The sequence below is a fragment of the Macrobrachium rosenbergii genome, chromosome 8, assembly GCF_040412425.1.
Source record: "Macrobrachium rosenbergii isolate ZJJX-2024 chromosome 8, ASM4041242v1, whole genome shotgun sequence".
In the NCBI taxonomy this organism is placed as follows: domain Eukaryota; kingdom Metazoa; phylum Arthropoda; class Malacostraca; order Decapoda; family Palaemonidae; genus Macrobrachium; species Macrobrachium rosenbergii.
Genome location: NC_089748.1, coordinates 72,474,150 through 72,489,113, shown reverse-complemented (window position 1 = coordinate 72,489,113; position 14,964 = coordinate 72,474,150). Strand labels below are relative to the sequence as shown.

Genomic DNA, 14,964 nt, shown 5'->3' with positions numbered 1-14,964 from the left:
TCGATTTTTGCTTCTCACTTCAGAAAAGTTTAACCCTTAATAGGGATGGGCTAATTATATATCATGCACACCCCAGACCGGGCAAACTTGAAGGTTGGCCAATTTAAGAAAAAAAAAAAACATATCAATGGAAAGAGGAAGATATGCAAATGCACATGGTGTAAGAAAAAATTATAAAAAATTTTCCCTACCTTCCACAGGAAGTTGAAAGTGACTATTTACAACCCTGTATGGGGCCTCTGTTACAAAACGCTCGTAAATTTTTACTAAGTTATACGTGTTTTTTTTATATTTATTTTATTTTATTTTGTAAAATTATAATTACAACTCACACAATATCATAACATATAAGAAATAAAATTAGTAACAAATTCTGAGCATATGTGTTGTAAAATACAGTATTTATGTAAATTTACTGAGATCTTGAAATGCAGTGCCTTTTTTTTGGATTTATACATGTTTTTTCTAGTATTTCTTTGCAAAATTACAATTATTTGACATCATATCATAAAAGATAAGAACTAAAACCAACAGCAATCCTTGGTTATATTTATGAGCACATAAGTGAAAAGACGTCATGGGAGAGAGAGGAGCAAGGCAGTCCCCCTCCAAGTTAAGAACAATACTGGTTAAACTACTTTAATAATAATAATAATAACAAAGTTCCCAAGACACCCACGATCAAGCTGAGCTGAATTCTGTAGTTGCCACAATTCATTTATGGGCCACTGAAGTACTGGAAACTTTCCCGCTTGATACAGACATAAATCGTATGGTGTGTAATATTAATCCTCCTGAGAGGGGATCCGTCCACCATCCAAAACCTGTTTTAGATCCTCTGTTGAGGGGATCCGTCCATTAAGGGTTAAACAGTGTTAAAATATTTTGCAGAACCTTGCGATTATTAGTAACAGGCTTGGCATCGCGGAAGGAAACATAGGATTTTCTCATACTTTCTCTTCACCTTGTAGTAAAGTGCTGAGTATTGTGAGAGCTGGGGGCTACAATGTACCTGGAGCACGCACCACTCTCAGTGGATGGGTCGTGGTCTTTATTTCAGTGTAGGTGACAGTGTTATCTGGTTGTTTTTTTATTGTGGTACTGTGCCCAGGGCAAGGGCACTTTTTGAGGTTTTGCTAGCCTTCAGATAATTCCTTCGCTTCAAAACTTCCAAGTATGCTTTTGCTAGCCATTGGACTATGGCTGCAGGCTCCACTTTAGAGTAGAGTGCTCTCTAGGCTTTACTGCCAGCACTACAAGTTGGTTGTTGAGCACCAACCAGAGCAATTTTTCTGCTGCAGGCTCTCTTAATAACCAGGAGACTATGCATTTATATTCAATGCTAGCAACTTTTTCCTATTTCAAATTCATTTTATGACCTAATGTTTTGGAGTAGAATGTGTCCATGTATCCTTCCTCCTGTCAGTGTGGGAATCATCATGGTAATTAGTAAGTTACTTACATAAAAACGACATTTTACTAATAACATGGTTTTATATACTTACCGTGATACATGATCAGACCCTCCCTCCTCCCCTCTAATGGACACATGGCATAAACAGAATGGGGTTAGCTAAAGCAGTTCCTGTATTCCAGTTAGGAATACCAGCACTATACTTTGAAGCATTACCCGTGAATTTTTTAATTTAAGCTGCTGTGCAAGAGGAAAATATAGCTATGTAATTGCTTGGTAAGCATATATAAAACTTTGTTATTATAAAAATGTCATTTTTAATATCTGAAGATAAATTCAGCTTTCTTTTATGTCATGTATAGGTGATAAAGGATTGAGCATTCAAAATATTTGGTATGCAAACTCTAATAATGAAGCTGATGTATAGATTGTTAGTAAGAGGCAGTGACATGCGTATACATCAAAGTCAAATATAAATTTAAAAGATAGAGAATTCAGATTGGCATATGCTAATAAAGCCTTAGTGCAGTGAGGTCTAGCTTATATTTAGAGATCAGTGATCCAGTAGGAATTTGCCACTTCCAGCAGGAGGATTGTTTCAGAAACATATCTTGTGTTTTTTATTCTATTACAGTCAGTGTTGGAAGTATGCAATAATCTTTTTGGTTTGGGAGGAGTTTGCCTTTGGATATAGAGTAGTACTGTTGGGTAAGCCATTTCCTGGAGTTTTGACTACTGTCCAGCAGCTTTTGTCATTTTTGATACTCTCCCCTGTAAATTTTCTGGTAAAAACACCAGATGATATGATATGTAGAATTGTGTAGCAGCCATATCCATAATCTTTTAGCTTCTAGGCTTTGGTATTTTTTTCATCAGAACTTCTTCAGTCATATGTATGCCTTTTAGAAGATAGCATGAATGTGAAAGCAGAATAGCCTATGGATGGTTTATTTCAGAGTCAGGCTAGTAATTATTGAGAAGTGATATTCCATACAGAGCCAGATGGACAGTCAGACTAGCTGAAGTACCAGCCATTGAGACATTTCCACTGTAGCAGCTAATGAGTAGTGTGTATTGCCCTTTGCCTAAATGGTTAAGATGCAGGAATGGTCAATAATATTGAACAGAGGAAATCAATTTTGCTGTAGTTCCCTCAGCAATTTGAGCTGTTGCATTTGCAGTTTTTCAAGCTTGAAGCAGAAAAATTTCCTTTGAGAAAATTTTTGGAAAGGTTATACGTAAGCTTACCATGCATGGTCCAAATACCATGGACGGAATCATTTGAAAAAAGTTACAGAAATGGCACAAGTACATTATAAACAAGTTATTGAAAGGATTAGCAGGAAAGAATACATTGCATGGTTCTGACAATTCAGAACTTGTTTTTGGTGCTGAATTTACTTTAAAATTCTTTTAAGTTAAAATAGTAGGGTCTTGTTATGTTGACCATAAGTGTTGTGTGAAAAGAAGAGGTGTTCAATATGGTGTGCTGTATTTGGAGGTTAACATGGAGAACCTCACTGTCTAGGTAAGACAGTACTATACAATAATAAATACAGTACTGAAAAACAATCAAAGACTTTTATTAAAATGTGTGACCCAATCTTGGAGTTTTATTCATTTGAATTTTGGGAGATGAAAATCAAGAGGTTGACTAGGGATTTTGTATCACCTATAAAGCAAACTTCAGTATACTGTATTGGAATGGTTGTGTTTTGGTTTTCATTGCATGAAAGGTTTCCACCTGTTGATGGAATTAGATTTTTCACTACTATTTTAAAACTTATTTTATTCATCAGGTTTGTGTTACTTACAATGGCCATAAAGACTGTGTGAGAGACATAGCTGTATTGAATGCTGATCGATTTTTGTCTTGCTCAAATGATGCTAGTGTCATACTGTGGGCCATATCTGGAGAGTGCCTGTCCACTTTCTATGGACATACAAATTTCATATATTCGTAAGTATACTGAACAGCAAAATTTTTGTTTCTTAAAAACTTACATTTAGCACTTAATCTATATTGAGAATATACATTCTTCAGTGTTCCTTCATAGCTTTTAACAAAGCATCATTTGTTCCTACATGAAATATAAACAGTTTTATATAGGAGTATCTTCAATGCAAAGTGGTTCAGCCATTGAAGGGTATTAAATTTACCTAGGTACTCAAGAGGTGGCAAGTGGTGAGTGGTAGTGGGAGTACCCATTTACAGTACTTATGTGTCAGCGTAGCCTAACTTTTTCTTCAGCCACTGCCATGTGAACACATCTTTGCTGCTGTGGAATACTAACCTTGTTTTTCCTGAAGTTCTGTTATCACCCCTTTTTGGTATTTATATGTAGTTTTAAGTTTTTTGTTGTCTGTAGGATGCAAGGTAAAAGTAAATAACATAACAGTGTAGACATTCTGGGCAAGAGCATGTGTGTTGTTTTATTTCATCCAATGAATGTCAATCCTCATACTTTCTTTTCATTTTGCACTGGCCAGGTTTGTTTGTAGGGTCTTCCTTGCTGGGAATATGAGAAGTGGGTGCCTTCCCTATAGTAGAGGTTTGGGTTATAGCAGAGGAAAGTTAAGAAGACGCCATCGTTCTGAGCTTTGCGTCCATGATGAGTCTCACTACCAGTGAATGTTCCCCTGTATGCTTGTTAGTTAGCTCCCAGCATCTATAACTCTAGGTGTTGCAATGCTAGACTTGTCTTGAGAGTTTCTGTATTGGCTCCTGGGAGTAGTTGAAGCCTCTCTGACCATCCCTAGGCCTTTTCAGGAGAGCCCTCCTTTGCTGCCTTCTTAGAGGATTTGGTTGGGTGTGCCAAGGCTCCATATTTACTGTCCCTGCTGCTTCTGTGGTCCCTGCTCTGGCAGGTGACCATTCTGCTGCTGCTGTTTCCATTCTTACTGTTGTAACTTTTGGATGCTTAGCTCAGATACCTGCCTAGACTGTAAAGTCATCTGCTGTAGGGAAAGAGTCAACGTGATGCATAACAGGATTACAGAGAGGAAGATGTCAATGATTCTTCAACCACATCCATTTCATCATCAATTTTTGTTTTCCTGGCTATAGGAGATGCAGGAAGTGGGCCTGGCAATCCCCTCACTGAAAGAAGTCTTGCTGGGTTTCTCATGAATGTCACCCTTAGAAGAGGGGCAACAGCCACCACTCCCACTTATGGGACCACTGTTCTGGGAGGAGGGTAGACAACCCATGAGCTTACTTGTGACTGGTCAGTAATGCACAAGCTTGTTTGTTTGTTATGCCTAGCCACCTGTCCAGACTTCTCAAGAGGTGATGTCCGACCTTGGCTCTTCTCTGTTGGGCCACTCCTATCCTGAAGTAAGATGGAAAGCCATTTCTCTCTGTGAAAACATCCATGGTCATGTGTGCAACCATATATAGGTATTCGATACTAGTCTATCACCTTACAAACCATATACCATGGTGTTACTGATCCCAGTCATACTGGATCAGTTATTGGCCTGCATGGTCACATTGAAGCAGGGGTCTACTTCCGTAGTCTTAAATTCAGTTCTGACTTGTGCAGTGTGGTTACTGGGTGTAGGAAAAGAAACAGCATTCTGGATTGTGCATTTTCTAAGTGTAAGTTGGTCACCTTGCTATAGACAGGGAGTTTGACCCCTTTGTCTTGGGTTAGGCTGACATGCCTTTTCCCCTTTCCATGGTGGAAGGGCCTTCTCCACCTGAAGTGGAACTGGTAGAACCTGAGGGTCTTTCACCATGGAAACCTTAACAGGTCAAGGTGGGTATGTAATTCCTCAAGATCACTGAGGTCATCTGTGAATACAGGCAGTCCCTGGTTATCGGCGCCAATCCCCACTTATCGGCGGCGCCAAACTCCTGTTATCGGCACCGATAACTGGGGATCGGCGCTATTATCACCGATTTTCAGTTATCGTCACGCTATCAGGAACGGAACCCCTGCCAATAACCGAGGACTGCTTGTACATTGGCCTCAGGGAAGCTATCAGGGCAGTTCATTAGCATTCAGTTTCACTGGTTCTTTCCCATGACAGTGCCCTCATTCTGCCTGCCTTGGTCTCCACTTGTTCGAGGAGTATTGTACGTGATCACTGATCTTTTGTTGGAAAGTTCATTGGCATCCAGTCATTCCTTGAAGCACGTTCCCCCACCTTTGGTATGTCAAAGGAAGTACTTCACTCCTGAGGGTCCAAAACTTGGCCACTGTAGTTAGACTTGTTAATCAGGGCTCTGATGCTATAGCTTCCCTCTTAAGAATCATTGTGGTTGGCCTTCTGGCTCAACATGATAGCAAACTTTGTCTTTTCTGGGATGTCTTACAAGGAGGACTAGACCAAAAGTTTAGAAGGCTGTTTTTTTGGGAGGAAGGGCACTGACTTTACTCTCTTGCCAGTCTGTAAACATGTGTGACATCCTGTCTTGAGAAGGTGCAGTGCAGCTGACGGGATATGCTTGCTGTGTTATCTCAATGACTGGCTAATCTTGCCATCTTCAGAAGTGCCGTTACTTGAGGAACAAGACCAGCTACTGTGAACTAGGTATATTCCAGGCATGAGGAATGATATGGCAGCTCTGCTCAGTTGCCAGGTACAGGTTGTAGGGACAGAGTGGTCCTCTCATCCTCAGGTAGCAAGAAGGGTTTTAAATTGTGGCTAAACCAGAGTTTCCTAGTGTTCTTTTTCCTGGTCCCAAACCCATGCATTATGATGGAAGATGCACCCTTAAAACCACATGATGTGTATCTCCTCATCACTTTCAATCCAACAGGTGTTCAGCCTTATATAGAGTAGCCCAGGATGCTGGCTGACATTTGAGACTCCTAGTTGGCCATAAGCCAAGTGGTACCTAGTATTGTCATCTCTACTAGATGAAGTACCGAGAGAGATCCCATCCTGGCTCACACTTCATTGCCACCCTTATTTGCTGAAGTTCCACTAATGTGGAGAGGCACATCCTCTTCTCAGCTGGAAAGTTTGTAGCATCTCCCATGATAGAGGTCTTTCTTGTATGACTGTGCTTTAGATTTTTAGATCAGTCAGGTAATCTCCAGCAGATACAACAGGTGAGGTGGTTCATTTTCTGTGGTTAGGGTCATGGGAAGAGTCTCTCTTGTTGGAGCCATCCTTCAACAGATCTCAGACTTCTAAAGTCTGTTTTTCACTGAGACAAGCTCCTCCTGGGCACCATTGTCAAATGGTTTTGTTCCAAGTTTTCAGCCAGAAGGACTTTTATATCTCTGCATTGGTAAAGCTCTTTATGCCCTTGAGGAACTTCATGCATTCTTGCCCACCTCACAAACTCAGGTTTCGAGAGTGGAAAGTAACTCATTCTTTAATCTCATTCAGGCACTGTACCAGCCTCTCAGAGATGCTGTAGATGGGAACATCACACCTAAGGCTCTCTTCTACCCTAAACATCAACAAGGGGGACTGGTGAACTACATGGTCTCTCATACAAAGTCCAGCACATGAAGGGTTGGTGGTTGTTCTGTTTCTCTCATTTATTCCTAATTTTGTGATGGAAACTCAAAAGATGTCAGTTGCTGATGAGAGGTTTGAGAGCTTCTCAGTCCTCTCCTGATGACTGCTTTTGTGCCCAGTGCAAGCTTTGTGGTACTATCTTGATTCTCAAAAACAGCGTTCAATACCAATTGACTCTTCCTATCGTTGGGTGTGCGTCACCTTGCATTAATGGATTGCAATTTGAACCCTATGTTGAGTTATGACATAACATCTTAGGCTTCAGGGTCGATGTCTGTTTGTTAGTACTGGGAGGTGCAAGGTGGAGGTGTCCAAGAACACTTGTTTCATTCAGGCTTCGTTATGCATTCAAACAGATGTTCTTTTGCATTCTTTCTTTGCCTTCCACGTAGTGTACAGATATTCCTCTACATATGAATGAGTTCTGTTCCAAGATGGTGTCCCTAACTTTTATTTGTTTGTAAGTCCAAGAAAGTTAGCTTAGTCATCCAGCATTGTACTTACCTGACTGCATATAGGACAGTATGGTAAGAAGTTTGTCTACTAAGACAAATGGATATATATACTTGAAATAAAGTATATGATAACCAGAAATCTGTAATCTTTCCTTGAAAAAGGGGTGAAGAATTACATGAAATAAAATATCTATATCCAGCATATTGTGTGAGTTCCATTTTCACTGATTAGGCTACGCTTTTGACTCTCATCAGCTGACACCCCTCTGCTCCCATAGAAAATATCTAACATACTGCTATTTGGAAAGAAGAAAGTGCATTCAAATGAATTTTAACAACCAACAACTGAGAGGTTGTTTATTTTTGTTTTCTGCCAGCTGATCTTGCTGTTTACTTCTACTGTATTGGAAAGGTGCACACTTCTTTCTCATATTTAAATAGAATTTTTATGTAAATTGGCTAGAAATGAAAAATTCTTTTAACAGTTATTGCATTTTTATGTTATTGATTTTGGATGCATTTTAATAACTAAAAGTTGAGAGAGGTTTTTTCAATTTTTATGGTTTTCCATCGGCTAATCTTGCTGTTTGCAACTATTATGCTATCTAGAGTATGCACACCTGCTTCTCGTATTTAAAGACTTTTTTGTAAACTGGCTAGAAGTCAGAGCAGAATGGTTTAAAAAAGATATTTTATTTTTTGTTAATGATTTTGGGTGCATTTAACAAACAATAATTGAGAGTTGAAGAAAAAATTGTTAATCCTACCTTAAAAAAGTGGAACAGTTTGTGTACATGGACAGTTTACTCAAAGGGATCCTGCATTCTGCCAAGTGGTAGACACATGAACTGACTAAATGCACTGCTGCCAGATTTGAAATTCTGGCACAGTTTCTAATTTTGCTTTTTTAAACAAAATTCATGTCTATAAGTTCCGAGAGTTGAAAGTTTGTGTGTTGAGGACTACCTGTATTGGAGATGATCTTCTTTGTCTATTATGGCCGTTTGTCATAACCTGCAGATAAATAAGGACTTTAAGTTAACATCCCCTAGACATAAGTTCATTTTAAGTGTAATATGGATAGTTCTTCAGTTTTCAATTTTTAACTTTAACTGTTAGACAAAAGGCATCAGGCCTGAGGACATTCAAGGTAGTATGAGAATTGATTAGGATTAGTGGGTTTTGGTAAAAAAATTATGATCTTATGATCATGTGTTTAAGATAAAGGTAGATGTTTAGTTTATGCCATTAGAAGTGAGAACATGTTTGTAATTAAATACCACATTAATTTTGTTTCTTATTTTTGTTTGGAAATATATTTCATTATTGTCATGAAGTAGTTAAACTGCAGGAATAACAAGAAACTAAATTTAATTTCAGGATTAGCATAATTGGAAATGGTGAAGGATTTGTTACAGGAGGAGAAGACAGGACATTACGTGTATGGCAGGCAGATGGCAACTGTGTTCAAACTATACATGTACCAGCACAGTCAGTTTGGGCTGTAAGATCTCTGCCAAATTCAGATATTGTTTGTGGAACAAGGTAAGTGGCTTGCAGGGGGTTGGTGTACAGAGTAAATGAGTGAGGCTTGAGGTATTTCAGTTATTACTTGTAGTTGATTTTGCATATTGTATATTAAGAAGCAATAGATCAGTGAAAAATGTAAGAGGTAAAGTAATTCAGTTTAATCAAGTAATTAATAATAGGGAATGTTTAGTTTAGTGAAAAATTAAAGAGGTAAGGTAAACAATTTCAATAAATTTAACTAAGAATATAAGTCACAAAAGCATTGGTCAATGTGTATGCATTCGTTCATTTGTTCACTGTCCACAAACAGGAAAACCTTTGTTGCTCGCAACTGTTCATTTTTTCTTGATCCAGTATCTCTGTAATACTTGACAATATTCACTGAGGACCAGAGATTGTTGGCCTGGGTGAGTATGTAATAAAATATATATAGAAGGAATGAATAAGTGAAAACTGTAAGAGGTAAAGTAAGTAATTTTAATTAGGTAAATTAATTATATATATAGAAAAGTATACATCAGTAAACAGCTCAAGATATAATGTAAATAATTTTAGTAAAGAAAACTGAAAATCATAACATAACTACTGTACCAAGAGACAAAACACCAGCGATGCATGTACGCCTGGACTTTGGACCAGGTCATGGTTTTAAATTAATTTCCAAGCACACACAACCATCACTAATGCAGTACACGTATTGCATGTGGCTTATAAGGATTTTGACAGAAATTTTAAGAAATACCAGAAACCAAAAGTAAAGCCAAAGATAATGATGAACAATTGAAATGTGCAAGAGTCACATGTATGCAGACATTTCTTGTATCATCTCTTTGTGTTCACATATATTACCCAAAGGGTAAATGTGGGGAGCAGTCCTAAACTGCTAATAGCACCCATAGTTAAAAAATTTCATGAATAAAAATTTTTGAAGTGAATCTTACTTCTCTATTTTGTAGCTGTTACTATCATGCCAGCAGTAGTTTGACAGATTGAAACAAAAAATGAGAGCACTTGGTTTTCTATGAATATCCATTTTCTGTCTGTCTACTTCCCTCACCTCCTACTAGGGACCGATAGGTACAAACACTCGTAACCGGTCCATCTACTTCTGTCACTGGTTTTAGGAAGTAGACAGATTGTTAAATGTACTTGGTTTTCTATTGGTTTATTTTGGTATTTTCTTTGGTTTTATTTTGAATATTCGATTGGTAAGAAAATGTAAGGTAGGAGTTACCGTAATAGGCATTATTCCAGTTGTACTGTATTGACCTTCAGGAGATATGTGTGTTGCTGATGGAAGAATTATAATTGGAATAACTGATGTGAATCATAGTTTAACGAAATCATGCAGAAGTTGATCATGAGCAAAGTCTGTTAGATTGTAGAAATAACTAACTCGTAAGACTTGTGTTAAGGGATGCATGTGTTATGTGCTTCCCTGTTAGTAAGTGGTTAGGTCCTCTGCTGCTTCTCTTTGATCTGTTATTCCAAATAAGCTTCCCATCAATTCAAGGCATTAGATTTGATAGGATGGAGTCATTTTTTTATGTTCACTTGGCGTAAGTTTCATGGGATATTTTCTCTCTGAGCTACCCTCCCGAGAGTCTTGTTAAATTTGGGTTTTTCTCATCACTAGAGAAAGAGTCAGCACCCCATCTTTTATCTTGTCTTGCCCTTGCCAGGTTCTGTCTTACTCCCTCGTGGACATGTTAGAAAGTGGTGTGGATCTATGCCCAGTGTCTCCTTCCACTGTTTGGTCTGGTGTGTGGGCTCCAGTTCCTATGTCAGAGGTGTCAGTTCCAATGTCAGAGGCACCAGTTCTGTGGTGTGTGGGCTCCAGTTCCTTTGTCAGAGGTGTCAGTTCCAATGTCAGAGGCACCAGTTCCGGTGTTAGTGGTACCAGTTCTTGTGCTAGAATTAATTCTTGGATAGGAACACTCAGGAGAGAATAAGAGAAGTTACCGTATGTTTTTTCCCTCTTTTCATTGTACCATATCAGATCAGCTTGGCAGGAGTGATGCTTTGACTCTTTCATGTAGTATTTAAGTGAATTTAACCTGCTTCCACTGGGTAGTAAGTGGTTGGTTAAAGCTGCCTTTTGAGGAAAGTTATGTTTTGCCTTTAGAAGTTTCGCTTGAGTCCTCTGTAGCTAAGGATCTTTCACGGTTCAAGGCTAGTATTAAGTACCACTTTATGGTGAGAAGCCTAGGCTGTCTTTGGCTTTCTTTTGTATCATGCCTTTTTCAACCAGTGCAGTTGCACGCCTTGCAGTTTTGATGCACCAGACCTATGTCTAGTGCAGTTTTGTGCATTTTGCCACAATGCTGTGCCCTTGTGTGCCTCTCTCCTATGCTTTGTGTGCTTTGTGCCCATCAAGCTTTCAGCCTTTAGTTTCTCTAGTTGCTACTCTCATGCATTTGTGCAACTATCACTCGCGTGCCTGTGTGCTTATTGCGTGCGTGCCTTGCCTTTCACCAGTGCACCTATCGTCTATGATACTATCGCCTGTGCACCTGTTGCTTGCACACCTTTTGCCTGTGTGCCTATCACATGTGGACCATTGCCTGTGTGCCTGTTGCCTGCAAGACTATAGCCTGTGCAGCTATCATTTGTGCACCTTTCGCCTGTGCACCTATTGCCAGTGCACCTCTCACCTGCTCACCTTTCACCTATGGGCCTATCATCTGTTGCCTTTATATAAGGAAATTTGGCAAAGTGCTCTTGTTTCGTCTTCCTTTTCAGCCAGCAGGTGGTTGCCGTTAGTAGTCTTTCAGCATTGTTTCGGGGATTTCAGCTTCTTATCCAGTTGTGGGAGTTTCTGTCTTTAAATAGTTGGTTGTTATTTCTGTTTTGAGTTTGCCATGGTTAGGGAACTTTCTCATTATTGTGAGATTTTTCCTGATCAGAATTTAAATATTTTTTTTGAGCTGACAGGTTTCCAACTGAATCAGTGTCTCCCTTTTGTGCTGGAGCAAGTGGTTTTGTCAGCAGTGACTAAAGAGGAGTTTATAAACCCTCGGTAGGAACCTATCACGAGTTAGTTCAGTGCAGTCAGCTGCTGCTCTTCTGCTATCGAGCATTGTAGTCTTTGCCTTGGTTTCTCGAGCGCATTTTCGGTGATGAGGCCTATTCTCCTGCTCTTCTTTGGCAGGAGGGCAAGTTGCTTTTGCTTCTGTTGAGTGGTGAATCAAGTGGCTGATATAGAACCAAATGATTAAATGGTCAAGATTTCTTTATTGAAGAGGTTAATTGGTTTGTGTAAGAAGATGATGAATTAGTTTGAGCTGTATTTCACTAGGTTTGTCTTGGGTATGTTCAAGGCTTTAGAGCCGTTCATGCACTAAACATGTTTCGCTTTCTTGCGTCCATATATTGGAGAAAGATATTCTCACAGTTCGGGGGTTTCCTGTGATGAAACAGTTTTGCCTGTATTTGCGGCATCTATCGCCACTGATCACTTTTAAGAGGTTTTCAATCATTATAGGAGTTTTAAGTGAAGTGGAGGTCTTCGCAAGGTAATGTGATTTTGGGGAAGTTTTTTGACCCAGCAAGAATGAGGCTTGGGTTCTTTCCTTTTACCTGAACATGAGTCAGCAGGTGGTCTCTATCAGATTTGATGTTAGTTTCAGCTCTCATGGGAAGAAGGATCCAGTCCTTTATATATCTCTCTGTGAAGGTCTTAGGCACGATTTTGGAAGATCTAGAATTTTTGGAGTTTAACAGGGATTGTAGGAGTCCTGTTACACCTATATTCCCGAATTCTTAGCAATCAGAGAACCTTAAAGCAGTGTGGATGTTGGGTGAAGCACAAGTAGCATTGTTCTCAGGCAACAATGTACAGTAATAATACCCGAATTTACTGCGATTGAGTTGCCCAAATTCTGAACATGTGAATTTTCATTGGAACAACTTTGTCATACACGAGTTTTCACAACACAGGCATTTGTGAATACTAGAAACCCTGCAAAAATGTTTGTTTAATTTTTATGTAATTTATAAGTTTTCAGCTTTTAATGTGTAAATTAAATAATTTAAAATAATAAAAGTATTTCTCTCTCTCTCTCTCTCTCTCTCTCTCTCTCTCTCTCTCTCTTCTCTCTTACTGAGATGAGAATTTTTATAGTACATGGATATGTTTATTTGTTTTGTATGATAAATAAATTTTTATGTAATAATAAGTACTAATTTTCAATTAATAACAATAATAATAATAATAATAATAATAATAATAATAATAATATAACTAACTACAAAATTTGTATGAAATCGTATTTTAAAGGATGGACGATTTCCGACTTTTTAACGACAGGTTGTTGATATATAGGGGTTTGTTAAAGGATATTGTGTGGAACTTCTGGGAAAAAATTTTTGTTCAGTGACCTTAGGTTTTGTGGCCTTAGGCATTTTCGGCCAAAATGGCCATTTCAAATGCATCTCCTCCTTTGCTTTTTGGTTTTAAGGGATGAGATTTGAACCACGTATAAAACACATATGGACCTTCGATACAAAGCCCGGGATTTTGATTTTTCAATTATTTTTTTCGAGATATGAGTTTTTTTAATGAAATTTTCCTGGAAAAATTACAGAAAAAAAATTGCCAAAAATCAGAAACTCAAATATTAAATCCCCGGCTTTGTTTTAGTCTACCATGTTTCCCCATGTTGCTATTTAAAATTTCATTTAGATTGGTCAATACTAAGAGGAGGAGATGCATTTAAGTGAAACATGTTTTAAAACGGGCCTTCAAGTTTTAGTTACATAAAAAAAAGTAAAAAGGGACTTCAAAGATTGTGTTACAATTAAATTCTATGGTTTTAATTTTTATTTTTGGGTATTAATTAGCAAAATGATTATAAATAGAATAATTGATTATTTATGTGCCTAAGACATTCTTATAAATTTTAGGTTCCTGGTCCCCCTGTCTGATCTTGCTGCAAGGAGGTATTACTCTAGGGTATAATGATTGCCTACACTTTTTTATTAGTGTCTCAGATCCATCCCTTGCCAAATGGATCCGCATTACTTTACATTCACAATTAGGGATTCGTGATTCAAGTAATTCATCAAGTCTTCTTCACTTATTATGATCATTTTATTTTCAGGATCGTCTATATCAGCCTCCAAACTACTGCTTTCTTTTTTTCTAAAATATCTTTTGCCCCTTTGGTAGTGAACAAATAAAAGAGGCTTTCCCAGGGTGGATGTGGTTGGTCTCTGGTCAGCAGAGATCAAGCTGAACGCCATTTGATGGCGACAGCTCTCTCTCTCTCGTCGCTCCATTCCCTCTGGCACTAATTTCTTGAACTCTTTCTTCTACTTCTCGCCTGGACTTTTCCATGGCTTTCCGCATTCTAGAAGCATAAGTGAACTCTTGGACCTTTTAGGCGCGGTGAAAAAACAAACACCGCAGAAAATACAGAGTTCAGTCAAGGCTAAGCGAGCATGAAAAAGCGTGTCCTTCTAGCTTGGAAGTTTATAGGCAACTCGGCCTGGTAGGCGTCATGGTATGACGTGTGCGCTGTCATGACTAGGAATAACTAAAAAGGTGCGGTAGGATATTATTGACATTATACATTTTCATTTCAAAGAAGTTTTCGTAATATATGTCGCCAAAAACTATACCAGACTAAATCATTTGTGCTACTGGTGTTTTATGGAGCATATAGTTATTGTTACATTTTAGGCCATAACTAAATCGGCAAATTTAGCATAATATTTCGTGGACACATTCTTGAACCCTATCTGAAGCCATAGAATTTTTTCAGCAAATCAGAATTTTTAAAGATTGTGGGTTTTTAGATCATAGAGCAAGCAAATATTTTTTCCCTCTCATCTTCTGTAAAGCTCAAGGGGCAAAAGCTGTCAGACATGTCACTTTAACATGACAAGAAGGGTAATGTTGCTGATTAGTGGTCAAAGGTTCTCTCTCTCTCTCTCTCTCTCTCTCTCTCTCTCTCTCTCTCTCTCTCTCTCTCTCTCTCTCTCTCTCTCTCTCTCTCTGTGTGTGTCTGTAATAATTCATAAAAAATTTCACTCTATTAAGTAAGGACAACTATTATCTCTCTCTCTCTCTCTCTCTCTCTC

General features: G+C 38.5%; 1 protein-coding gene across 3 annotated transcripts in view; it reads left to right on the top strand.

Annotated features, from left to right (window-relative positions):
• Plap (phospholipase A2 activator protein) overlaps positions 1 to 14,964 on the top strand; it is a 108,356-nt gene that overhangs the window by 69,348 nt on the left and 24,044 nt on the right. For all 3 annotated transcript variants that reach the window (XM_067108011.1, XM_067108012.1, XM_067108013.1), the window contains exons 5-6: positions 3,214 to 3,374; positions 8,731 to 8,895. In XM_067108011.1, coding sequence (XP_066964112.1) covers positions 3,214 to 3,374; positions 8,731 to 8,895 — 326 coding nt within the window. The remainder of the gene's footprint in view (positions 1 to 3,213; positions 3,375 to 8,730; positions 8,896 to 14,964) is intronic.